Source organism: Muntiacus reevesi, chromosome 1 (genome assembly GCF_963930625.1).
Source record: "Muntiacus reevesi chromosome 1, mMunRee1.1, whole genome shotgun sequence".
NCBI classification, from domain to species: domain Eukaryota; kingdom Metazoa; phylum Chordata; class Mammalia; order Artiodactyla; family Cervidae; genus Muntiacus; species Muntiacus reevesi.
Genome location: NC_089249.1, coordinates 89,213,161 through 89,240,768, shown reverse-complemented (window position 1 = coordinate 89,240,768; position 27,608 = coordinate 89,213,161). Strand labels below are relative to the sequence as shown.

General features: G+C 45.9%; 1 protein-coding gene across 1 annotated transcript in view; it reads left to right on the top strand.

Moving 5' to 3' along the window:
- The first annotated feature begins 8,582 nt into the window (after positions 1-8,582).
- Positions 8,583-27,608, top strand: part of ATP1A1 (ATPase Na+/K+ transporting subunit alpha 1) — a 31,881-nt gene continuing 12,855 nt past the window's right edge. The window contains exons 1-10 of the mRNA XM_065906262.1: positions 8,583-8,869; positions 19,965-20,069; positions 20,654-20,713; positions 22,657-22,860; positions 23,489-23,602; positions 23,991-24,125; positions 24,230-24,347; positions 24,787-25,055; positions 25,577-25,775; positions 26,031-26,140. Coding sequence (XP_065762334.1) covers positions 8,858-8,869; positions 19,965-20,069; positions 20,654-20,713; positions 22,657-22,860; positions 23,489-23,602; positions 23,991-24,125; positions 24,230-24,347; positions 24,787-25,055; positions 25,577-25,775; positions 26,031-26,140 — 1,326 coding nt within the window. The 5' untranslated portion in view covers positions 8,583-8,857. The remainder of the gene's footprint in view (positions 8,870-19,964; positions 20,070-20,653; positions 20,714-22,656; positions 22,861-23,488; positions 23,603-23,990; positions 24,126-24,229; positions 24,348-24,786; positions 25,056-25,576; positions 25,776-26,030; positions 26,141-27,608) is intronic.

The following is a 27,608-nucleotide window of genomic DNA, read 5'->3' as shown; positions in this document are numbered from 1 at the left end:
CTGAGAAGCCTGCTAAGAAAGGCAAAGCATGGCATCCGGCCCATAGACACCTGATATTCCTCCCAGGCTGCCCACCCCTCTTTCCACCATCCAAGGAACTGGAAACACTCAGCCTCCCGAAACCTCTAAGAAAGCAAGGTGATTTCACTCACACATATTTCTATGACATGGATGTCCAAACAGGGAGCCAAAGAAAACCAGCTTTTCAGTTTTTGTGTGTGTGTGTGTTTTTTTTTTTTTAAGGCAGCGTGTGACCAGGAATGGCTGAGACCAACACAACTGCTTTAATTCTAAATGTCTGCAGTCTGAGAAATCTACCATGCCTTGAGGTAACCTGATAGAACACCACTTTCGCTACTCAGAAATTAAGGTTTCTGCACTGTGCATGGACCGCGAGCCTGCATTTAGAAGTCAATGCAAGACCTCGGCTGACACTTCCATACCTGCCAGGAGCTGCTGATGAAAACCAGGTGGCCTGTTTTAAGCAGAATTCAATTACCCAGATGGCAGCTGTTTCTTAATTCAAAACTTTAACATCACCTTTTTTAATTCCCATTATGAAAAAACCAAAGGGGGAAGAGAATACATTGAGTTTGAGCACTTCTGGTTGATGAGTTTAAAGGCATGACAAGGAAGTGGATTCTTGCCCCCGCCACCCCCCACACCCCCTCTGCCTACCCCCTCACTCCCCCACCCTAAGCTCCCTGCAGCTCTAGCTGGCAGCACCGTGCCTGGCAGACTTTTACCAGGAATGGGAGTGATGGTCCTGAAACCCAGCATTCTCTTGGGTCATTCTTAGGAAGAGAAAGAACTCTGGCTTGCCAATTAGAGACTGCATTAGCAGGTGGTATCTTTCTTCCTCTCTTTCTCTTCCTCTCTCTCTTTCTCCCTGTGTGTGAAGGGGGAGGGAGGCTGTAAAAAGGAAAAAAAAAAAGAAAAACCTGTAATGGTTTTAAGTTACACTTGGACACAATGCTCTCTCTCTCCCCCTTCCCGTCCTCTGCCCACACGCCCTGACCACCCCCCCCCAACACCCCCCCCCAACCAGAGAGGTTACCCTGTATCAGCCCCTGCACTCCAGAACATGGATAATCAAGCTTCTTATTCTGAAGGTGACAATTTCTCAGTGGGGCCAGTGCTGCTGTTTCACTGCAGGGTTCATTTCCCTAGTCCTCACCTGCAGTTTGGTGATAACTAGACCAGTTCAGACAGGTGGAGTGTTACCCAACCCTTTCTCATCTAGCTCCTGCATTCTGTACTGTGGTTTCTGCTACAAAGCTGGTTTCATATACCTAGACAGGCCCGCTGTTGGATTCGGGAGGTTGCTTGGGCAAGAGAAAAACCAGCACAAAGCAGGTTCTGTTCTTAATCCCTTCTCTAGACAAATTTTTGTGGATGTCTTCATCCTTCTTTGAGCCTTGTTTCTTGCAGGCCCAGTAGGATCTTGAAATCAACAAGATCATTCCTATACTGTTTGAACAGTTACAATGTGACAGGCGATATTTCCCTAAGAGTAGCATGTCAACTGATTCTCACAGCAGCAGCCCTGGTGGTATGGTTACAGATAAAATAGGCTCAAAAGTTTGAGGAAGGAAGACTCAAATTGAGCCACCTTTTAAGGTCAGGGATTTGTATCCTAACAGATGGCTAAAATTATGTCCAAATCCCAATCTTCCACCACATCTAGCAACTTGAAAGCTTCTGTTTGGGGGAAGGAGTAGATAATCAGGATCATGACCAGGAACAAGACATACATGTAAATACACAAAAAAGGAAGAAAAAAATTAACATGCCATCTCAAGAGCTAAACATGGATATACTGAGATTCTGAATCCAATAATATGACCAGAAGAGCTTTGGTAAATGCACTGATTGTGAAAGTTTATCCCATGGGCTCTAGTTGTTGTTGTTGTTATTGTTGTTCAGTTGCTAAGTTGTGTCTGATTCTTTATGACCCCATGGACTGCAGCATGCCAGGCTTCCCTGTCTTTCACTATCTCCTGGAGTTTGCTCAAACTCATCTCCATTGAGTTGGTGATGCCATCCAAACATCTCATCCTCTGTCGTCCACTTCTCCTCCTGCCTTCAATCTTTCCCAGCATCAGGGTCTTTTCCAATGAGTCAGCTCTTCACATGAGGTTGCCAAGGTACTGGAGCTTCAGCTTCAACATCAGTCCTTATAATGAATATTCAGGTATGATTTCCTTTAGGATTGACTGGTTTGATCTCCTTGCTGTCCAAGGGACTCTCAAGAGTCTTCTCTAGGACCACAATTTAAAAGCATCTGTTCTTCAGCACTCAGCCTTCTTTGTGGTCCAACTCTCACATCTGTACATGACTACTGGAAAAACCATAGCTTTGACTACGGTTTTTTTATGAACCTTTGTCAGCAAAATGATGTGTGTTTTTTAATATGCTGTCTATCTTTCTCATAGCTTTTCTTCCAAGGAGCAAGCAAATACTACCACAGAAATCTTTCCAAAGCACAAATCTGATCATGACACCTCCCTGCTTAAAACCCTGCAGTGTCTCCCTATGGCCTACAGGATAAAGTCCAAGCCCTTAGAATGGTATCCAAGTCCTGCACAATCGACCCTGCTCACCTCTCCAGGCTTATCTCCTACTGAGTTCTTTCTCTCTGTCACACACACACAACCTATGCTGTAGTGATTTTAAACTCCTGGCCAGTCCTCCGCAACAGATTAAGTTTATTTAGGTGCCAAGGGTCTTACTCATGTGGCTGCTTTTGCTTACAACCACCCCACAGTACATAAGCAGACACGCGTGCATGCGCGCGCAAGCACACACACACACGCACCCACAAGAGGCTTCACTTCATGAACTCCCATCTATCTTTCAAGATCCAGCCAGGGAAGCCCTTTCAGCTCCACAGGCAGAATTGACCACTTCTTCCTTCATGTCCCATGATATGCTACATAGATATAGCACCTCTCACTGTGTTACTAATATCTCTTTGCCTATTTTACTTTATGCCAGATGGTGAACTATTTGAGGGTAGGTGTCTTAGTTGTCGTCATATGCCAGCATCAAGCATGATGTTAGGCTCAGAGTAGATCCCCAGTGATGGCTATTTTGGGTTTTGGGGTTTGCTTGTTTGGGTTTTTTAATTTAATTTTTGTTTGTTTGTTTTGGCATGAGCTAGCTCTTCTGTTAAACAGTGGAGAGTGCCAGAGGTAGGGGTGGGAGAAGGGATGAAAGAGAGAGAACTTCTCTAGGGGGCTATCAGTAAGAGTCCACATGTAGAGGTTACCCATCAACCACATGGCAGCCTCCAGAGTAAAACCTAAGCTGTTAAAAATGAATTGAGCTGGTTACTATTTTTGTACCTGACCTACTTTGGGGATACTTTCTTCAAAAACTCCCAGACTTTTGTAAATGGACCAAACCACTTTTTGATGATTCTGTATTCTCTCCTATTATGGTGATTTCTCACTTCAGTGAGGGGAAAATCTGCAAAGTCTCTGAAACCTCATTTTAGTGCAAAGGGATCTAAGGAAGAGTGCTGTTCTCAGTGGAACCAGCCTTCACAGAACTTTCTCAATTGTTTTTCCATGGAAGATTTAAAGGCCAAGAATAGCAGATCTATCCACCCCAATGGCAGCACTCATTTCCTCAGTGCTTATGGCTGTATTCCCCTGAGAACAAGGTGGGATTCCATGACAGCTGTCTCCTGCTTCCTCTTCTCTGCCTCCAGCTTGCCGGTGGTGGCTTGTAAGCCTGCTTGAAGCCCTGTCTCTGCTGCCTGGGTGCAGATAGGACTCTGGCAGTAGAATACTTTTAGTTCCAGACCCTTTGTTTGTTGCCATTTAATTTTTGTTTGCAATGCCCCATGGTGGTTGATTTGTAGAGAACAAAATATGCATTTTTACATGCCAGGATATTGTAACATTTAATAATGTTTTGATACTATTATCACAATAATAATCCCTGGGGTGAGGGGAGTAGCAGTGTGTTGGAAAGTGCTAGAAAAGAAGACCAGCCTGACTCTGAATTTGAGAACACAGTGTAAAACACTTGTGGGGGACAACTAAAGAGTCCTTTATCGTTGTTTTCTTTACAAAGACTGCTATTAATAAGAGCACATTGTTTAAGTGGCCGTTGTAATAACGGAGGGCTTCCCAGGTGGCTCAGATGGTAAAGAATCTGCCTGCAGTGTAGGAGACCGGGGTTTGATCCCTAGGTCGGGAAGATCCCCTGGAGAAGGGAATGGCAACCCACTCCAGAACTCTTGCCTGGAGGATTCCATGGACAGAGGAGCCTGGTGGGTTACGGTCCATGGGGTTGCAAAGAGTTGGACATGACTGAGCAACAAACACTTTATTATAAAGTGTTTATAATAAAGGAATGCTGAGGAAAAACCTGAGAAGTTGATTCTGTATGACTGATAACAGCCTCCAGGACAGGTACCAAGTAAATGTTGACTTTTCTAAATTTCCAGAGGCAAAACCTGAGGGCTTCAAAAATCATTAACAGAAGAAAATATGTTTGCAAGCATACTAAAGAGTTTTTATAGAAAAAAGAGGTGAGTGGAAAATGGAATCAGGGAGAGAAAGTTTCAGGGGTCAGAATTCTTTGGCTGACAGATTTCTGATGGTCAGTGGTCTGCCTAGAACTGTGCTTTAACAACAACAACAACAATTATTTATTTATTCATTTGGCTGTGCCATGTCTTAGTTGTGGCTTGCAGGATCTTTAGTGGAGGTATGTTGGATCTAGTTCCCTAACCAGGGATCAAACGCAGGCCCCCTGCATTAGGAGCATGGAGACTTAGCCCTGGACTACCAGGGAAGTTCCTAGAACTGTGCTTTTAAAGCAATGGGTAATAGGTCTGCTGCTAGATGGGGACAAGCAGATTTGCAGTGGTGGGATAGATATTGGCTAGGAGAAACTGAAATTGTGAGAACAACTGGCTTTAATACAGTAAATACGGTAACAGTGGCAGCTAAGTGGCTTCCTGGAGTACCAAGGAAATGGTAAAAAATAAAGATGCATGCCTAAGATTGTTTCCATGATACCTCTAGTGCAAGCTGGACCAAAGAGACTTCTATCTTTCCAGTTTCCGAGCTCATTGATCTCCCAAGTGTTTGCTTCCAATGGAAAATGCTAACTTTATTGTAGGTTCCAACTCTTTTTCTAAAGCCCTTAATTGCAATGGCATGTTTATTCATTTCAGCAAGTACTTACTCAAAGTGCTAGCACTCTTGGCTCAAAATACTGACTTGCATCATGTTTTTCAGACGTCTGCTGACTATTCACAATGACTCGGCCAACACTCCGTGGTTGTGTCAAATCCTCCTCGAAGCCATCCACATTTGGCAGCCTTGGGGCTATAAATGCTGAGTCTCTGGTTCCACCAGTTTAATTGTTTCCCAAGCTAGATGCTTAATAAGAACTGATAGTATATGAGGTAGATAGAATAGAGAGACGGAATTTGTTCCCACATTCTCTTCTGGAAGTTTCTTTATCCTCAGCACTGCTCTGGGAGTTTGAAAAGATGCCCAATAGTTTTGCCAATGTTCAGGGACTGTCCAATTCCAACCACTCCCTGAGCCTCAGTTTCTTCACATAAAATGAGGGGAATGTTTGCTTTCCAAGATTCCATTCAGAAAGCTCTCCCAAGAGGGGAAAGAGGCCTGTCCCCCCAAAATGGTATTTCCCTCTTTGGTCACCCACATCCCAAGGTATCTGTGACTTCTGCACCTCAGGTCCGTCCACAATGTATCTGTCTTAATTTTATAGGCATGCTCAGGGCTCCATTGTACAATCCAGCAGGGATTCTTTTCATCTCTCTTTCCCATAAAAAGTTTTCAGCTCTAGCTTCCTTACCATATTTTTTTTCCCTTCACCTCTTTTGTCCTCAACACCTAATGATAAACTTTATCCCTAAAAACACTCCTGAGAACTGCCCAGAAGTGCCTGGACCATATAACACTTGGCTGAGCACTTATAGAAACATCAACATTAGAGGAACAGTAGCAACAACATAACTTGTCTGATATTCTGAAATGTTTTTGTCAAATTATGTGTCTTTCAACAGGACTGAAATTAAAAAATGGATTATCAAATGACTTGAAAATGGAATGGGATACACCTTGAGAAGTGGGATTAGGTGGGTGAAAACAGGGGTAAGGGAGTGTTTGTTGATCTATAGCAAACATTTTTATAAAATGTTCTCAGCCTCATGATGATGCACACGGTAGACTGATGAAGAGTAGAAATAGGCAAAAGAGGCTCTCACCAGGGTCTTCTTGGTTATAAAAGAGGAGAGGCACATGGAAACCCTCTGTATTTGTGAGGACAGCACCATTGAAAGCAATTAGTATCCTTCTACCAAAAATTCCCTGGTGCCATATGCTCAGAGACCAAATTTTACAAGTAGGAAGATGGTTCCCATCTTGCGATTTTGACACCAGGCTCAACCATCACTAGCTGAGTGGCCTTGTTTTGAGAAAATCCTCAAACCTCCCGTCTCCCACTCTGTAAAATGCAGCTAACGCCCTTTGCCTTCCAGACTTGTGAGAATCCCAGGGAGGATTTTATATGTAAAAGTACTATGTGGAGGCAAAAGTAAATTTCAGATTTTAATACTTCTTCCTTTTATGCCTTTTCCCCAGTCTGGAATATAGCTAGAACTTTGAGGTCCTCTTGAAAGGACCTTCAGCAATCTTCAGCTGCCAAATAAACAGCAGAAAAGGCCAAGGGAAATAAATGCCTGATCTTTCAGTGTTATGTTGTTAAATGAAAATTTTAAAAGTGATAATTTTAGTTAGGGTGGAAAAGGTGATCCACCAGCAGGAGAAACCTACATCGTTTAGACTTTTGCTTTCTACATTTTGTTGTTCCTGCTGTGCTTTTTCCCGCTCAGAACAGGGCCCAAGGGATAATTAATCTCAAACAAGCTGAGAAATCTTTAGTAAGCAAAATCCTCCTACAGGTTAGCAGTAATGGGGGATATAGTGCATGAAAATAAAGCATTTTGTAGACCTTTGGAGGCAGAGCCCTGATAACACTTCATAAATTCCTTCTGTTGAATTAGCAGCATTGGGACCTCTGTTCTGGATTTGGGGGTTCTTTCCCCAGCAGGCATGAATTTGAATTTACAATTCCTCTGCTCTTCAGGGCCTGCGCTGATTTAACCAAAGCCTGAAGGTCGCTGGAGGAGGCACCAGTCCTGAACAACGCATTCTTGGGCAAGAGGAAAGAAACGGTTTCTTCTAAAAAGAACAAGACTTACTCTAATGGCCTAACTGCTAACACAGTTGCTAGTTTTTTCCCCCTTCGATTTTCTTTCTTCCTTCCCTTCTTCCCAGTTTCTTTCAAGGCTTCACCTCTTTATTTTTTCACGTTAAATTAATAGTTGAAATTAACAGGGCCAGTTTTAACTTGCTTAGGAAGTTAATGTTTTCCCTGTTGGTTGTCAGAATTCCCAGAGACACGGAGTGACTCTCTCCTGCAAACCTTGTGCTTTCCCAGAGCATGCCTGACTTCCTGAAAACATTGTTAATAATACCTTGCTTTTTAACTGCAGGAAACCTTCAGCCATTGCAGCCTCTGCAGAAGCTGTAATGGGAGGCAAGTCACACAGCGCAGCCAGGCCAGGGCCCTCCGGGGGCTTTCTGGGCTCCTCACCACAGTCCCGGCCCAGATCCCTCAGAGAACCAAAGGCTGAGGTGAGAGCGGCCAGGAGACAGGCCCTCAGACATCTTCCCCTCCGCGGAGTCTTTTGCTAAAGATATGCATTTCCTTAGGTTTCAGGTGTTCCTCCCCCACTAAAGTGAATCCCCAAACAGGACAGTTTATATTCACAGAGCAACATGAATGAATTAATCGCAGGCCCTCTGGATTATCATTTGGGGGTGTTGAAGCAAAGGAGGCGGAGGGCGCTTGGGACCTCTGGCAACGCCAACCCAGAACCTGTGGGATATAGATAACAGGGATCCCAAGACCATAAGAGGCATTCCTGAGAGCACCGAGAGGCTGGCCGCAGAGCCTGGCCGGGAAGGCCATCCGCAGGTAGGCGCGGGGCCTAGGGTCTGCAGGGACGCGCATTCCCTCCTGCAAGCGCTGGCTACAGTCTCTCCGGACTCCCCACCTCAACCTGGTGCTTCCTTTAGTCCCAGAGGAGCTCCCTGATGCCCAGAAAGGCCCCTCCGCGCGGCGATTCTGTCCCGGCTCCGCGGAGATTCGGAAGCCCAGTTCCACAGACATCCCCGCACCCACTGCGGACCTTGCGCGCTCTCCAAAGCGGGCTGGTCACGCAGGGCGGAGGGAGGAGGGACGCAGGAGCTGCATGGCCGTCGAACCCCCGCAGCCCAGCCAGCCAGGGCGCCCCGCGGAGGCGCGGTCTCGACCTCCCGGGACGTGCGCACGCGAGCCCCAGGCCCCGGCGCCCTGCTGCCTGGAGCCCTGGCCAGTCGCAGCCGGCACGGCCCCGGCCTGGGGGTGGGGTTGGGGCGGGAGGCGGAGCCAGGCCTGTGGTCGGTATCAGGTTGCTCCGGTAACGGTGACGTGAGTGGGCGGGGCTAGACGCAGGTTGAATATTTTAGGAAGTGTGGAGGAGGCACGGGCTTGAGCTGCGGCGGGGTCTGGGGCTCAGAGCAGCGGCGGGAGGAGGAGGACACGTGGCAGCAGCAGCAGTAGCAGCCCCGGCGGCGGCGGCGGCAGAAGGCATCGGCCCCAGCCGCCTGCCGTCTTCCCTCCTTCCCGCCTCGCGGCAGCCCTAACTCCTTCCTCTTCGCTCCCCCGGCCGCGCTTGCTCGGCCGGGAGCCGCTCACTTCTTTTTTCTCTCATTTTCTGAACGGAAGGACCCGGCGCGGGGCGCAGACCATCGCCGCTATGGGGAAGGGGGTGAGTTTCGGGCGAGCCAGGGGAGGGGCGCGAGGAGCCCTAGACGGGAGGCGGAGGAAGGGGAGGAAGTCTGGAGGGCGACCGCAGTCCGCGGGAGGCGGAGGAGGAAGCGGCGGGGCGCGGAATGGGTTGGCAGAGCGGCGAGGCTTAAAAGGCGACGCACTTTGGAAATGGAGGGAGTGCGGTAATGAGGGGCGGACGGGGGAAGGGAGCGCCGAGGGGCTGGAGCGCGGCGGCGCCGGGCGGTGCGCAGACCCTGGAGAGGGTCTGCGGGACCCGAGGCCGAGCGCGCCCGGGGTCCCGGGCTCCTGGAGGCGGCGCTCGGGAGCCGCCGGCCCGGGAGGAGGAGGAGGGAGCACGGCGGCCGGGCGGCCCTGGCCAGGAGCGGGCCGCCGGCGGCATCCCCAACCCGCTCCTTTCCTCCCTCCTTCCGCCCGCCCTCACCTCCCGTCTCTCGCCTTCCTTTCTCCCTCCGCCCTTCTCGCCGGGAGGAAAGACGTGCTCCTCCCCTTCCCCTGTGGGCGCTCTGCCCGGCCCCTTCCCGGGCTGCGGTTCCCGCCGCGGCTCCGGCCCGGGCCCTGGGGGGCTTGCGAGGCGGGGCCGGCCTTGGGGTCCCTAGGCGGCTCCTGGAGGCGCCAGGGTCTAGCCGGTTGCCCGCAGAGGTGGCCGCCCTCCCCCAAAGCGGGGAAAAAATTGGCTTCCCTTTAGTGTGGAGCCGGTCGGGCGGGCTGGTGCCAGAAAGGGTGTGCCTTCGCTCTAGGTTGGCCTTGAAGGTATACTTTTGAGAGCTTTGATGGGCCACTTTCCGTAAACACGGGATGCACTCGGGGCAGCCCGAGCAACAGGAGTGGTCATCTTGATGGTGGGGAGAGTGAATGTTGATTTTTTTTTTTTGAAAGAGTGAGCCTGGAAGGAGCACAGGCTGATCCACCAGTGTCTCCGGGTACTATATATACGAAAAAAGGAAGGGAAGCGAGGACAGTACAGGTTAGGAGTGTCTACGCACGGAAGAGAGATTCTAGAAGGAACGAATCTCCTCCTCCCCGGGCAGGAGAGGCGAGCACTGTGGGAATACCAGAACGACGGCTGGTTCCTGCATTTTTGTAACTCAGACAGTTAATCTATAGGTCCGAGGCCAAAGTCCAGTCGAGAAAAGTTTATACAAAATGACGATCAGAAGTATCAATTGATGGGATAAAATGACCAGGTCGTGAGAATACTGGTAGGAGAGAATCCCCTCCATTGTGTCCAGGGCTTGCACGCTGTCCGGCGCTTAGTAGGACTTTGAAGGGTCTGAGGGCTCCTCCGTGTGGAGTGAGTGATGGAGAAAGAGGGAGGAGGGTTCATGCTTTGGGGACTCTAAATGGATTTTGAAGGAGGTCATTGAAAGGTTTGGACCTGGTGGAGAAAGGAAGGAGAAGTGGGAATGCACAACTTGAATCTTTTAAAAGCACAAAATGTGGAGGGCTGCTGGCTCAGGTCAAGTAGCTTATGAGAACCGGGGTGCAGACTGGGTTAGTTAGTGGCCTGTGTTTGTACACACCGTCAAACCCTAGGTCTTTCCAGTAAACAGGCTCTTAAAAGCTCATTTCTTGGTCTCTTCTTCCTCAGAAAAATAGTTGATTTCTTGAGCCACACATTACTGATTGCAGGACTGTAGAGCCCTGTAGATATGTACCCGAGCTTGGCCTAGGAAGGTGAAGGGATTTGCTCAAGGTCAAATGGTTGGTTCGCGACACATCAGATGTCCCTGATTCGTGAGCAGCCTGTAGTGTCCAAGCCTAAATACTCACTCACTTACTCTTTAACAGTGACTTATATGCAGAACTCTATAAAGTTATTTTTCAGATGAAACTGGGGTGTTTGTTATGTTGGGTTAGTGAAAGATGTTTGAATAAATTATGTCCATAAACCTGTATGTCCCTTGGGTAACCACACAATTGCACAGTAGTGGTAAAGATAACAGCGTACCTGGGCTGTGGAGGTTCAACCTCGATGTCTGATGGATTCTAATAACATGTCAAGTGGCTAGCAGACCCAAAGTTGGAATTGTAACTGGTTAACACAGGCAGATACACTGCTTATCTGCTGGGTTGTCATTAGTATTTTGAGTACTCAGATGAATTGAACATTAGGGAGGGTATTTGTATGTATGTGTTGTGGTGGTGGTGGTAATTCTCCTGGGATAAAATAACTGCTTTTGTCCCTAGTGACTTACTCTGATAGTCCAAATGTTCAGAAGGATATTTTATGCTGAAATGTTGGGATTTTTCCACATGGGGATTAAAATGTGGGTGGAGTGGTGACTAAAGCTCTGCTGATAATTGGTTAACCAGGAAGCCTGTGCTGGCAGCTAATTTTTAAGGTCATTGTTCATTTCTTCCCCTCCTCTTCCCACTACTGTTGGGGGCCCAGGTTTTGACTGTATTTCAGGTGATTTTAGTTCTCCTTAAAAAATCGATCTCCTAAGCTTTGGGGAATGAAATGAAAGAACCAACTCCTGCTGAATCATTCCTGGATGAAATAGGATTTTGTCCTTTTTTTTTTCATACTGGCTGCTTTTGCCAGTGACTTGGCTTAAATCCGCAGCTCGGCCTACCACCCACAATTCTTTAGCAAACCAAGGATACGCAAGAAACTTTCTTTTTTCTCAAGTTTACAGAAGACCAGGGTGGGGAGGAAGGATGTCACCGGGCCTTTCACTGCAGTTCTCCATTGTTAGAACATTAACTTAGTTACCTAGAAAAGAAACCACAGCTTATAGCTTATGGGTAGGGATGTAAAGAGGAGCTGAGGGAAAGGTGCAGGTGGAGGTTACACAAGGTATACACATGTCAGCAGAAACCCTGGTTGCAGGGTAACACTATCAGCTGCCCTTTTGGAGCTCAACTTGAAAGCGACTGAATCTCCTATGGCTGCTGTGAAGCCAGTACTTTAGATTGAAAACATAGTAAGACAGAAGTTCTCAGAATGGAAAGTTGCCTGGGCCCAGCGCAAGCAAGTGGAATGGTTACCAGCGAGTGGAGTGGAGTGGTTATGGGAGGAACTGGTGACTGGCCCTGGGGACAGAGAAGAAGGTTGGGGGTTGCATCACACCCTTTGCCTGTCAAGTGTTCAGTGTACATGAGTGTGATTTTTTTTTTCCCCTGCCACCTCCTCCCCCCACCCCCCCTACCCCGCCCCTTACCCTGCTGGTGCTCTGAGAGTGTATTCTCTTTGGGTTAACTCACCCTTGGTTAATTTGTAGTTTTCTCTGCCAGTAAGTTTGTAACACTCTGGTGACTCACCTTTGGGTGGGAGGGCAGGAAAGGGGGAGGTCTGCATCATAAATCTGAGAAGATTGAGAGCCTGACAAGCCCCCCCTCCCCCAAAAGGAGGGGGAGGAATTTTTAAAAACCTAGTAGGATGTTTAGGCAGGTGAAGAGTAAAACTTAAAATATCCAGCCCCCACCTGCTGCCCAAGTGTTATTCTTAAATTGCATTTTAAAAAGAAAAAAGTGGATTCAGCATTACAAAGATCCATTCTCCACCCCAGAACCCCTTTTAGAGCATTGTTTCCTGGCTATTTTAGCAACAAGTGAATAGATTTGTGACTTTCTGTTCATCAGGCTGTGTTCTTTCACATAGTATATCCAAATTTCAGAATGACAGGGGCTTTAAAGATAATTTTCTTGAAAGGAATTTGTGTGGAAAAGTAAAAACTAGTTTATTTAAAACAAAAAAAGGTTTTTAAAGCCCCGAAGGGTCGGTTTCTCATGGGACCCTTAGCTAGAGTACTCACCCAAGTGCCATCACCTCTGCTCTGTTTAGAGTGCAGGGCTAGTGAGAGTGGCTTTGTTGGTTATTGTTGGGCTTTTGGCATTGAGAGATCAAACATGTATCAAGTATGGGTTTGTGCTGTTCACCAGTTCGTCTTTAAGCCTTTTCAAAACTAGAAAACAGTTTTTCTTTCACCTGGGGGAAAAAAATAGTGAGGGTTGGAAAGAATGGAAAGTATTAAGAATTACCCTCCCCAGGGAAGCCGAGTGAAAGTGTCAGTGGGCTCTGCTGGGATGATGGCTTTTTAAGTTCTCATCTACTTTCACTTTTCAAGTAAAACGCTTTACATTTTTAGAGTCTTGGTCAAGGTCATTTGATAAAATGGGCTTTTCAGCCCTCTGTGAGGGGTGGGAGGACGAACATTTGTGCTGTGGTGCCTCCTCCTAGCTGCCCAGGGCCCTCTGCCAGCCAGCAGGCCAGAAGAAGAAACACGAGTGTCAGATCAGATGGCCTCACAGTAATCAGAGTGACTGCTTTTGGCCAGCCCAACATTGGGCAGAATGTTTCCCCATCCCTGCCAGAGCTGTCCAATTCTGGATTCCGCTGAAATTACATGTCCAGTAAGTGATAATGTGAAGGACAGAGACTTTTAAAATTCCACTAACTATTTTCTTAAACTCATCTTCGTTTATGTATTTTTGGAAAAGGAGACGTAACCAAATCAGGCTTGAACTTTTCTCACGTTGCTATGAATCGAGTGTGTGTGAGAGGAAGTGTATTCTTTGGCTGGAGTCGAAGAGAGACTGTTCCTCTGCCTATGAGTCACCTCCTTAGTTGTGCTTAAATCTGTCATCAGGAATCCACAAGAAGTTCTTCATTTCTTTGACTGATGTTTGAGACAGCAGATTCTGTCAGAGTAGAAGCACCCCACTCCACCCCCCAACCCACCGTGCAGTTTTTCTCTCTGGTTTCACATGGATCCTGAGCCAAGGGAGTTTTGGCCAGTAGACCTCATTCCTTAGTTTCGTTGTGACTTTACAGTGAATTATATCTGAACGTTAATTAGTTCTGTATCTGGTTTTATTCAAACCCTATTTAGTAACAGCTATTAGATTTTCTTTCTGTTGGTGATCTGAAAAGTGGATCCTTGATGCTTGTGCTTTGGTCTTTGGGACCTGCATTGTTTTCGGTGTTCAGGATTCGTGGATGGGGGACTCGGCACTTAGCTTATCTCATCTCTGCCATTTGTCAGCATGATGAGGTCAGGGCCTCATGCCCCTTGGGGTGTTATCCTCTTGTGTTTTTCTTTATCCTCCATATGATGCTTCTATGGTGCCATATTGGTTTTGTTTCAACTTGGGGCATTTCTCTGGGTTATCACTGCCTTTATTCTTTTCAACCCTACAGCTATATTACTTCCCACCCTAGGCTTCGGGCTACCAATTGAGGGGAGTGACCAGGACTTTGGAAAGTAATTCAGTCTGCTTTTAATGCTTCTGCCAGTTGTTAATCCATGGTCTCTCAAACCAACAACTTCGTTTGAGTGGCACTAGCCAGAGTGGTCTGACAAAATGAGAAAAGGGGTGAGGAGGGCAGCAAGTGGGGCGAATACGCAGAATATTTTAACTCTTCACAACCCAACTACCTAGTGTAGAGGTAGAAAGTAATACCCCGTTTTTAAAACCAGGTTTGTTTTTTTTTAAACAACTGAAAAAGCACATTTTTAAAGAAGTAGTAAATCTAAAGTATACTGATTATTTAAATGCTTTAGATTTTTTTTCTTTTGAATGATCATGAATGTATACTAACTAATGCAGGTATCGTGGGCTGTCAGGCTCCTTAAATTTCACATGCAGGTAGATTGGGGAAGAAGGTTAAGCCTTGTTCATTTTGGGCTGAGGGAACTCACCGGCTAGAGCTGGAACTGTTTGCTTTGCACTCTGCTGGGTGATGGACTGCAGCCCAAGTTTGGAGGGACTGAGCTAAATTCACAAAGAGACCCACTGCTATGGCCTGGCTGCTTGGTATTCCCCAGCTCCACCGCGGTTTAGGTGAGGGAGCGAAGGACTGCGAAGGTAGGGTGGCCCCTTGGGTCACCTCCTGTTCCTCACTGCCCTAAATGCTGCTCTGGGCTGCAGAGCGGCTGTAGAATCACAGTAATGCCTGCCCTCTCCCATCCCCAGCCTCAGATCCCCGGCAGGAGAAAATTCTTTGTACATAAACTACTTAGTCATTTGGGAGTGATCAGAGCTGTAATGAAGTTGGTGTGGTAATATGTTCTGTTTTCTCTGTTTCATTTGATGATAAAATTAAGAAATGCCCAAAATGAGATTTCTTTTTTTAAGGTGATGACTTTTCATAGTCAATGAGGAATGCAAATAATATATGTTAATTAAAACCAAGTTATAATAACTTTCATGCAGTGCTATGCAGGGTACCTTCACATACACTGTTTGATAATGATACAATAATACATCATAAAGATTCCACCCCCCCCTTTATATATAAAAGAAAGATGTAGTCCACTCTAGACACTACTCCTAGGCAACCAGCAGGATCAAAGAGAGATCATCCCTTCGACTTCCCTTCCTAACTGGAATCAGAGGTGCCGTTCCTACAGTCCTCTTGGCCAGCTCTTAAATGGGCTGCATTTGGGGCAGTTACTTTTACCCTTCTTCTGGCCCCTCTTGATGGTCCAAAGCTTGCTTTGTCAGTTTTAGAAACAGTGCTGGTTTTAGGTGTTTTGTTTTTGGATTTGACAGTGGCCCCTTTGATTCATCAGACTATTGGAATGCCATCTAGAGTTTTTAGTAGTTACCCCTCAAGTGTTATTTCCATTTTGGGCAAGGAGGAAGCTGGGGCTGACTGTTCAGGATTGTCTTGCTGGCACATTGCAGAGCTAGAATGACCTGGGACTGACTTAAAAGCGCCATCCGTAGTCCTATCCCAAGGGTATAGATGTCTCTGCTCCCAAGTATCCTCCAGACTTCTGAAGTAGCAACTTCTGAAGTCTGAAGGCCTCTTACCTCCCTATTGGCCACAGGGGATTGTGCTGATAGGGTTGGAACTGTGGTCAGATGTCCACTCAGCTCAATTGAGAACATCTCCAAGGCCTGCCCTCCTGAGGGCTGGTAGAGATGGATCTGAGGGCCTCGGGGCAACTTGAGCTTATGCAGACCTCCAGTGACCCCACCTCTGGGATAGAAGCTTCTCTCCTAAACTCATTGTACCTTCTTTGTGTGCCTTTTAAAAATTTTAGGGGTAGCATGTATTTTATCAAGTGTGAAACAGATCGCCAGTCCAGGTTGGATGCATGAGACAAGTGCTCGGGGCTGGTGCACTGGGATGACCCAGAAGGATGGGATGGGGAGGGAGGTCGGAGGGGATTCAGGATGGGGAACACATGTAAATCCATGGCTGATTCATGTCAATGAATGGCAAAAACCACTACAATATTGTAAAGTAATTAGCCTCCAACTAATAAAAATAATTGGGAAAAAAAGTCACCTGCAAAAAAAAAAAAATTTAGGGATAGTTCTTGGGTCCTTTGTGGCTCAGCTGATGAAGAATCTGCCTGCAATGCAGGAGACCCCGGTCCAATCCCTGGGTCAGGAAGATCGCCTGGAGAAGGAAATGGCAACCCACTCCAGTATTCTGGCCTGGAGAATTCTGTGGACTGTGTAGTTCATGGGGTCACAGAGTCAGACACCGACTGAGTGACTTTCACCTTCACAGGGATAATTCTCCGTACCTGTCATATCTGCTTCCCACTCCTCCCCCTGTAAATTGTCAATTACTGAAGAGGAGGAAGGCGCCTCGCCAGCCCCAAGAGGTCATGCCCATTGTAAGGATTCAGTCTGTGCTTTTAAAGAAGTGAAGGTTGGGGCCTCAGCCCTGGGGCTGGAGCGCTGAGGGTGGGCACCTCCCCTGTGCTGCATACCTGCCCAGTTCTGCTCTGTGCGTAAATTCACAAACGTGAATAGATGACAAGAGAAAATGGTGTTAGAGCAGGAGGAATCAGCAACTTTGCACAGGAAGCTTTGGAAGATGTTGTTTACTGTTGTCTGCCTGCAGCTGGGACAGAATTGAACAAACAAAAGGAATTTGGTGCTTGGGGCTGTGGGGAAAGCTGCAGGTGAACTCTGTTCTCTTCTATTCGGAGAAGTCACTGAAACGAATGAAGCTCTTGCCAAGAATCCAGGGCTTGTCATCACATTTTGTTGTGAAGGTAGTTGGCTAATCAAGATGACACTCAGTAACCATTCAGAACTAGATGAGCTAATTCAGATGAAGAAGCATCTGAGAAATACATAATCTATTGAGAAGTGAAAATGAAACCTCTAAATAATTTGAAACACTTTAAATACTAAATAAGTGAACCTTACTCCAAGTTTCAGCCTTGGCTCCTCCTGTTAGGAATTTTCTTTCCGCACATCCTGAGTACCCCTTTTTCTCTACCCAGATCAAATGGTGGCAGAACTCATAGTGAACCTTTGAGAAAATGAAATCCCCTGGAAGCACAGGGTGAAGTAATGACACTTGATTTTAGACTGTGTCACACTGGGCACGCCCCTGTCCTTGTTGTGACCTTCCACTTCCTAAATTAGAAAAGGGGGAAAAAAAAGTTGACAAGTGGCCCTTTTAGGGAGGGTGTAATAGTAACCTTGAGCCTCCGTTGTACCTGTCCTATGGGGGCAGCACAGTGCTGCCCAGGGAGCCTGGTCCCTGCCTGGCCTCTGGGCATTTCCTAATTGAAAAAGTGACTCGTGTACCTGGAGGAGGGGGAAGGTCATGGGAGTAGATTGGGGAGGCCATGTTATCATTCCCCTTTCCATGACCTTTGTTTTTCCCAAATGCTTTTCAAAGAAATAATAAAATGTTATCTACCCAATTTAAGTTGTTCCCTGTTCCACCCTGCATTCCACCCTTCCACACACACAGATTTTTTTTTTTTCCTGCTTTGAAACTAGTCATTGAGATTAGTAGGGACTGGAGTAATGTTTGGTTCTCATCAAGATGAGCTAGTATTATTGTTTTACTTGTAGGGAAGAACTGAATTGTATAAGCAGCCTGGTCTCCTGGACAAACAGTGCCTAGCGAAGCAATTAAAATCTTGAAGGAAAAGAAATATCTCTTGTTAGTACTTCTCTTGTTAGTACTTCCCCTGTCTCTTTCACAAATCTGTTTTAAACTCCCCCCCCCCCCTTAGTATGCCATGAATTGATGGAGAAAGGGGAGGGTTATTAGGGAGCCTCTATTTCCAGCTACCTTAAAGCATTGAGAACTGTGAGGCTTCAGGCAAGGGGTCTGTTTTTGTAGATGGGGATAGAACTTTGGAACATATCCAAGTCTTAGCTGCTCTGATAACTCTCTCCCCCTCTTTCAGAGTGTAAAATGTTGAAAGCCAGAAGATAATCAAAGCCTACAGATGGTGAGGCAGAGGGATTTTAACTCTGATTTTCATATATTTAAATTAAATATCTTTTAATGATACTCAACTTTGCTTAGAGAATTTGTGGACCGGATTTTAAAAATCAATACAGAGTGGCCACGTGAGTCTTTGAGAGCTCCCTAGGGAGTGTGTTTAATATGAAGTTTCAGTGTGTGTGCGTCTTCATTAAATGTATCAAGGAAGTCCAGTGGTCCACGGTGAGGAGGGCGGAGGGGGCAGCCGTTTTTTTTGGTTTGTGTTGTGTGTGTGCTCCCAGGGTGTGTGATGATTTTCCATTTTAACTCTGGCATCAGGGCTCTACCAGACAGCCTCTCACCAGTGTGGTTGCTCCATAGTGGAGAGAATGTCGAGAATGTTGACTATCTTTAGCTCTGCTTCATTCTTAACAGATAAGATACAGAAGGTAAAGGACACTGAAAAAATTAATCTGCAGGGAACACTGTAAATGTAACCACACAAGTTGAACAATGTGAATACTGTACATGTCCTTATGTCTTGGCAGCACGAACTTGAAGTTATGATCTCTAGAGTCTTAAGAGGGTATTTTCAAATTCAAGTGATTATTGTATTTACAACCATATCCGCTGTAAGGTATCTGTATGTTTTGATTTTTTTATTTTCAACACAGTATAGTTTTAATCTAGACAGTGTTTCTGCTTACTGCTTTAGTAGCTGGTGTACTCCTGAAAATTAGAAATGAATAAGGGAAAGCCATGAGTGAATAGAAATTGCACCACAGAGCACCCATTGTAAGAAAATTGCTAAGATCGCCTTTCTTTGCCCTCCTTAGGAGATGATGGTGGTTGCAAACAGTTTGTGGGATGGGGGCCTCTGGAGTGAGGGGTCTTCTGCTCTGGGGACCACCCTTAGAAGCACTAGGTTCCGGCTTTGTGTAGCTGAGCGCAAGCATTTTCAACAGGAGGTGGGGGGGTGGAACAATCTAAATTTAAACTATGGAATCAACGTTTTCTCTAAAAATTGTTCCAGTTTTCAAGAGGCGTAGGTGGATCCTGTGAATTGTGTGATAATGCACATGCTTCTCCTATATCCTGCCTCTGTCAAAACATTTCCAGGGACTTTTCATTTGGGGGCTTTATTCTCAGGCTGCAGATTGGGGTGGGAACTCCCTTCTTTGTTTTTCACTTAAAGAATTTGAAGGACTCTTGGGCTGACTTCATTTTTTAAATAAGGTAAAAAAAAAAGTTAGGACTCTTAGGCAAGCCCTAAAGGTATTATATTTAAAGTTGGTATGTAATGACTTCTTTGCAAAGATAAAAATTAAACATGATAATAAAGTCATTAACATTTAGGTGTATATCATTTAGTCCTCTCAAACATCTAAGGGAATGGGCATCATTATCTCCATGCTAGGGAAGAGAATGGTGCAATTTCAGAATCAGTGATTTGCCCAAGGAGACACAGCTGTTAGGTGGTGGAGCCCAGGATTTGATGTCTGATTCAGAGGACAAGTGCATAAGTATAGTTTATTATACTCTTAAGTTAGTGATGTGAAGATAGATTTGTCTTTCAGTGGGAAAGATGAAGGGCCATGGTGTGGAAGTGTTGACAGCACAACCCTTTCCCCTGCCCCCCACCCCAGATGGAAGCAACTGGTAGGGGCTATTCTGAGTCCTGACAAGACCCAGGGCACTGGTCTTAGTGCCCTAGGGTGCAGATGGCCTGTCTTGAGCTAGAGATGGCAGTATTCTGGATAATACCGGACTGTTGTTGAGTATGCATCATCAGCACATATATTTCCATGGATATTAGCCCAATGACTCTTCAAGATGCTTGCCTAAAATTGCTGAAAATCCTTTCTCCACAACCTTTAATTTTGAGATGCTGTTCCTAATTCACAATCACATCTTTCCCTCCTTCCTCTAGGTTGGACGTGATAAATATGAACCGGCAGCTGTTTCAGAGCATGGCGACAAGAAAAAGGCTAAGAAAGAGAGGGATATGGACGAGCTGAAGAAAGAAGTTTCTATGGTAAGTACCAGCAGGGAGGGTGCTTTCTGTTCTTAAGTCTGAATTGTATCTTACATCCTTTGAGTGTGTGGTGCCCCTCCCCCCAGCCATTCTTCAATCAGATTTGCTTCATTTTCAAAATAAAGAGATTATAGCAGTCCTGCAAATGTTACTGAATCGTAGAGGTTGGTATGGAAAATTTTCATTGTGAAAGCTGTCAGTAGGTTGGACAAGTTATTCAACACTCTGTTGTAACCAAAGGTCCACAGAGGAGCAGTTGATATCTTGGGCCTTTGCTTCTGTGTTTCTGAATCATACTGAATGTAGGGAACTTCCACCTCTTCAGGCGGTGGAGGCCTCCACGGATGCAGCCTGTCTAGAATCTGCCTGGTCAGGCTGTGAAGGCACCGTCATACCGCTTGAGCCATTCTCTAGTGAAGACCACTCAGTAGGAGCTGTGTGGTCACCAAGCCATTGGCAATGGTGAGAGTATATATACAAACTTGTGTTCTGAGCCTAATGATAGTGAGGGATGACTCTGATGCTTTTTTAATTCTTTTTTTTAGTGATAAAATGTTTAATTCTTTTCCTTTTGTTTTCCCTAGGATGATCATAAACTTAGCCTTGATGAACTTCATCGCAAATATGGAACAGACTTGAGCCGAGTATGTTCTAATTTTTATTTGTTACATAGAATTCTGATCTTCCCCATCACATTTTCCCCTGGTATCACAGGCCTCACCTTGGCAACTCCAAAATATTGATAGCCACTATTCACATCATGTCTGCTTTGTGACATGCACAGAGCTTGGGCCCTTATATGCTGTTTTACTATTTTGTTTCCCCTGGAACTTTTTGAAAATCGTCATTATTTTCCCCATCTTGTAGCAAGTGACAGCCAACAAGTAGGAGCTCCAGGATTTGAAACTGAATAGATCCGAGGTCATGCTGTTGTGGTCACAGATGTTCCATTGATTCTTTGGCATTGTTAAATTGAGTTGAAAATTTCAACTAGTTGAATTCAGATTTTTGTATTTTTATCAGCTAGCTCATGGTAGTAGGTCAGAACCTTGGTTTATTCTATCATTTATGAGGAACTTTTTTTTACACAGTTCAAAGAAACTTCAGTAAAATATGTATTGTATGTCCTTGTTATCTAGTGGATTTTGATGTTAACTTTACCGCAAAAAAATACAGAAGTAAACAATCGGGGCAGGGGGGAGTTTGTTATTTTCTGGACAGTCACTAGTAAGTCCAAGGAATTGCTTGAGTGCCAGCTACGATGGAGCTGTTGTTTCAGTAAATTGCCAACAAGCCCTGAGCAGTCTGGGGCCTTACGCTCTGAGAGGAGGCCTGGCGCTAAGACCCAGCAGGCAGCTGTCCTCTGAGCAGCTCACGTGGGTTCTCTCACTGAAGTTTACACTAGGTTCCTGTGACTTGTGTTCGCCGCAACCTAGGTCACTTTCTCATGCTGTGGGGCTGTTGTCTTGTACAGTGGGGTTAATAAAAGGGCTGGATCAAGGCTGTGGTGAGAATTACAGTTAACTGGAGGTAGTGGATTCAGTGCCTGATATGCAGAGACAGCTCAGATGGCTGGTCTTCTGTCCAGGGAGCGAGTCGTGAACTTGAGGCAGAGGAAGGTCCTGAAATAAGTCCATGTGGACCCCTTAGGTGTTCTTGGCCCTTTCCCCGTATTCCCTCGTTAATTCCGATATTAAAGAAAACTTGAGAACAAAGTATATGTACATGCTTCAGGCAAACATGTGCTTTATGTCTTGTGGAAGTGACCACATTTTCCCCTCATCGTGGGAGCCGTGTGTCTCTTGTCTGCTGTCACTGCATCTTGGAACAGCAGGGCCTCAATATAGTGGGCTTTTTTTTCAGTGAATACTTTTTTTTTTAAGGTTATTTATTTTTTGGCCACTCCAAGTGGCTCATAAGATCTTAGTTCCCTAACCAGGGATCAGACCCGGGCCCTTGCAGTGAAAGCCCACGTCTTAATCACTGGACCACCGGAGAACGCCCCCAGTGAATACTTCTCAGCTGATGGGTGTCCTGGGGTTATTAGCTCAGATATTACACAAGTGTGACCCCTTCCCCACCAGACAGGTGTTTTAATTGCCATCCAAGGAATGAACTTCTGTACTGACATTTGGCAGGTAACCCAGTAACAGGGTGGATTCTGACAGATTTTTCTTTCTTCCTTTGATATTAATAGTGTTTTTTTTTTCCACTTCCTTGACAGATTCAATACACAGGAAACTCTTAAGCTTTTAATTTGCAAAACGGAATCAATAAGTTAAGGTGGATATCTTTTTGGTAAATGCAGTTTGGCATGAATTCCTTCCGTAAAACTCGAAAGAGAGCATACCAGATTCTGGTCTGTCCATGGATCACTTTTAAAAGAATTTCAGTCTTGAGTGTTGTAGGTTCCTCAGGACACCTGGGCTATTGTTTGCCTGAACCATAGGGTGATCATCAGGATTTCCTAGCTTCTTCGTTGGCCTGGGACATCTAGTTTCTCTCTGCTTCCTTCTCAGCCGTCAGGTAGCTATTAGCTTGTGAGCCCTGGAGCAATTGGTCTTACTTATATTCCTCTGTTTCTCAGGGCTTAACAACTGCTCGAGCTGCAGAGATCCTAGCCAGAGATGGACCCAACGCCCTCACACCCCCTCCCACGACCCCCGAATGGGTCAAGTTCTGTCGACAGCTATTTGGGGGGTTCTCAATGTTACTGTGGATTGGCGCAGTTCTTTGCTTCTTGGCCTATGGCATCCAAGCTGCTACAGAAGAGGAACCTCAAAATGATAATGTGAGTCCCATACTTCCTAGTGTGGATTGTTAGGTATGTGTAAAGTACCCTCTGCCATCTATTTATTTTCAGTCGCTGCTGGTTACTTGATGGTTTTAAACTCTGGGGAAAGTAACATCAGCATCGATTGCCTTCAGGGCCCATCCGTCTGCCTTCTTCACTTGAGGTTCTCTGGCTCCTTCCCTGTGTTTAGATGTTCTTCCAAGCTGGGCATCTGCCCTGCGCTGCTGCCATGAATGGGCAGCTCTGCTCAGGCCCGATGCAGGTCCTGTTGCCACTCGATGGCAGAGCTTAGTTTTTAACATTGAAACATTGCACACATCCAGAAATGTTGGGGAGCCATTCTTCAAGTCACAAGTTGTTTTGAAAATACCTTTAACAAAGCAGGAGAAGCTGGTTCATCTCCAACACTCCCCCAAGCTAGTGACCAAGTATCAGTGTGACTCCATTTCTGACTTTCTTGGACACTGTCTCTAGGAAGAAGCATGAAGGCATGAGTTTTGTATTTCTGAAGCCTTGATCTTTCTCTCTCTTTTTTTAAGTGTTTTTTGTTCAGTCAAAAATTAACCGAATGTTCCCAGTTCTTTACTAAGAGCGGTGCCATCCTAACTTGTTCGTTCTGTCCCAGCTGTATCTTGGCGTGGTGCTGTCCGCGGTTGTCATCATAACCGGCTGTTTCTCCTACTATCAAGAAGCAAAAAGCTCCAAGATCATGGAGTCCTTCAAAAACATGGTTCCTCAGGTACCTGCTGCTTTTTGTCCTTCCCCATCTGGTAACTCGACAGCACCAAGAGTGTGCACCGATGTGAGGTTAAGGCCTTCCAAGTATTCAGTGGCTCCACCAGAGAGAGAGGGACACCTTTCCCCCCACCCAAGACCAGATCTGTTTTTCTTATACCCCAGAAAGTGAGCGTCTTCCCTCTGAGCGTACCACACAATGGCAGCATGAAGACTGCTTCTTAGGTAACCTGAGCAAGCTTTTGTTAACTTGTATAAATAAAAAGCTAAATCTTGGTTGTAATGCAGATAGTTAAGATTACAGATGTATTGTAATTTTGTAATACCACTGCCTTCCCAGTGGTATCCATTTTTACCTGATGAACTGGTGTAAACTTCTCCCCTTCCAAAAGCAAGCCCTCGTGATTCGAAATGGTGAAAAGATGAGCATAAACGCGGAAGAGGTTGTCGTCGGAGATCTGGTGGAAGTGAAAGGAGGGGATCGAATTCCTGCTGATCTCAGAATCATTTCTGCGAATGGCTGCAAGGTAGGTTTAAGCAGAGCCTCCGTGCTTGGGGCAGAGGGAGTGGAGTGGTCCCCAGGTGAGGCTCATGTTGCTCACGTGACACGTTTGATTTTTCTCGCGGGCAGGTGGACAACTCCTCACTCACGGGAGAATCAGAGCCACAGACCAGGTCTCCGGATTTCACCAATGAAAATCCCCTGGAGACACGGAACATTGCCTTTTTTTCAACCAACTGTGTTGAAGGTAGGACCATTTTGAAGCACTCTTCAGCACGGTGTGGCATTTATCTTGGGTTTTAATGACAGCCACCAAAAAAAATAACCCCACGGCCACAATTTGTTCCCATTTCTGACCACCTCAGTCAGACATGGCAGAAGCAGTTGACATGCTGGCAGGAAGACCCAATAAACCTCGTGGCTGTTTTCCCTGTTTCCTCTGCCTCACATGTACCTCTTGTGTTGGCAACGCTAAGCTCAAGTAAGGTTTAGAGCTGTGGTCCTGCTAATGGAGTGAAATCCCTTTGCCAGAGTCCATATAGTTTAAAACAAACAGCATATACCACCAAGGATGTGGCTCTTAAAATTATGGGTGTTTCTTTTTTCAACCCTGCTGTGTAGTTGTGCAAATTCTGCAGCTTCACCAATAAAATCGGGTACAATTTCCCATACTCTTTTTTTTTAAGGCACTGCACGTGGCATTGTTGTGTACACCGGGGATCGAACCGTGATGGGCAGGATTGCGACTCTGGCTTCTGGGCTGGAAGGGGGCCAGACTCCCATCGCTGCAGAAATTGAACATTTTATCCACATCATCACGGGTGTGGCTGTGTTCCTGGGCGTGTCTTTCTTCATCCTTTCTCTGATCCTTGAGTACACCTGGCTGGAGGCTGTCATCTTCCTCATCGGCATCATTGTAGCCAATGTGCCGGAGGGTCTGCTGGCCACCGTCACGGTAAGAGGCTGGGGGAAGGTGATGCATGCCCACCCTGAAGGGCATGCATCCACTACACTCTCCTCGGGGGCTGCCAACTTGGTGTTTTTGTTTTTTTTTTCTTGCATGTGTCTATATGTGGGTTTTCTTCAGCACCACCTGGGTAGGGTTAGACAGTGATAAGAGTCCAGCACATTTTTATGTGGGAGATAGTAACCCAGAAGCATACATTTTTACCCCCCTTGAATTATCACATGATCCAGAACAGTGTAGCCCAGAAAGGAGAAGAACTTAGGGCTGAGTGGGAAAAACAGGATATAGTAAATCCTGACTATTTTCACTTTGCTTAATAGCCTTTTTGGAGAGGGTGGAGGAAGCCCCATGTACACATGGGCCGTTATTATTTCAATTTCTGACTTCAGAGGAAGGTTAGAGAGATTTAGTTTTAAGAAAGACTTCTATGGGGGCAGGGGTAGCCAGAGTTCCTATAGAGCGGCCGCCTGGCCATTTGAAGTATTAATAATCTGTTCCCAATGCTTTAGGTGTGCCTGACCCTGACTGCCAAGCGCATGGCCAGGAAGAACTGCTTAGTGAAGAACCTGGAGGCTGTGGAGACCTTGGGATCCACGTCCACCATCTGCTCAGACAAAACTGGAACTCTGACCCAGAACCGGATGACAGTGGCCCACATGTGGTTCGACAACCAAATCCACGAGGCGGACACGACAGAGAATCAGAGCGGTAAGGCCGGCCTGCCCCCGCAGCTCAGCCTCCCCTGCTTGCAGTCCATCGTTTGGTAGAGCGTCATGGCTTTTTGATGTTTCTGGTTTGGGGGTTTTGTTTTGTTTTGTTTTTTGCATGTCAACTCAAGCATGGTTGGAAAAATGCCTGAAACCTGACTAGTTTATGGGGAAAGGAGATGTGTCATTTCACGTCTTTATGGGACTTCAGTGCAAAGCTAAGCACATTGTTCTTGCCGCTTTTTGCCTCCATCAGGTGTTTCATTTGACAAGACTTCAGCCACCTGGCTTGCTCTCTCCAGAATTGCAGGTCTTTGTAACAGGGCCGTGTTTCAGGCTAACCAGGATAACCTGCCTATCCTGAAGGTATGCTCAGCAGTTCTGTTAAGATTGCCTTCAGGTTGTACACATGCCACACAGGAGCCACCTCCTGAGTGTTCTCTTTAAAAAGCACGTGACTTTTGGGGGTTGTAAAGTCGTCCGTTTGTTGTAAGACACTTAGAATGGCGTGTAACTCTTTGCTGTGTGTAATCTGAGTTGTACTGCCTGTAGACCCCCAAGTAGTAACAGTACCCTGTGGTCAATAAAGATCAGTAAAGGGGGACTATATGGGAAAAACCGACTAAAGTCGGGGGCGGGGGGGGCAGGCAATCCACCTAACTCATAAAATCCAGCTTGACTCCTCTTGAGTTTATATCCTAATCACCTCACCTAGTGGACAGTGAGGGCTACTTTTGTGACTCGATAATCGTATTTGCATATTAGGATACAGCAGATTCCAGTCAATCCCTTAAGCCATTTATTTTCTTAAAATAGCTCAGCTATTTCTCTTATCTTATTTGTTCTTAGCTTGCTTACTAATGATGCAAAAATAAGCTAAGCTCAGCCTCCTGGAATTCGCGTGAAATTTGCGATGACTAAGATATTACTGTGTGGCCCAGTAAAGACTCGGTCCCAGAAAGGTCATGAGCTATACGAGGTCCTTGAGGTCGAGAGGAGCTGCATGGAGCCCTTGGGGTGGCTCGCTCCCCCCGAAGCTGCCTCTGGTGTATCTGGGTAGAAACTGTGTTGTCCAAGAGAATATGACTCAGATGGAACCGAGATGACTTCTCTTGTGATGATGGGTCTCCTTTATTCTTTAAAGGAGATTCTTGGCATTGAATTGATGTTGATTTGGGGATGTTGTTCATCTTGGGATAAAGCTTGAGATGTCTGCTTCATCGTTTTCCTTACCTCAAAGTGGAAATTTTCTAGGCTTTGAGCACAGGGACTCACAAGTATCCCACGTTTTCTCATCTCAAAGCTCCAGAAAGATAGCATGAGATGTTATTTCTAAGTTATTTCAGGAGTCTGGGGCCATGTTATGTTAATGATATTATCAAAAAGAAGAGAGGCCTACAGCCCTATTCTGCTTTGATAATTGTCCTTTATTAAAGTGATCCTACTTACTTCCTGCTTCTTATGAAACCTGACCACATTTTTTATTTAACAGAACTCCTATATTTATAAGGGAGCATTAATTTGCTCATTTGCACTTGTGGTCTGGTGCGCCAAAGTTGTAAAATATTCTTCTGTGTGAAAGTTGGGTACAGCCAAAAATATTTTTTTAGTATGTCAAAATGTGTCACGGTATATAGCACACAAAATGTTAGTTACCTGAAGTGTGGGCTTTAACTAAAATGGTAGTTGATGGACATTAGTGTTGGAACTAATAATAACTTTCAATTTGCATCATTCAGGCCCAGATAATCCAGCACAATTAAATTATGTTTAGAATGTAAAGTCCTGCTTAGTCCTTGACATAGACCACTTGCCCTCCATCCTGAGAACCCAG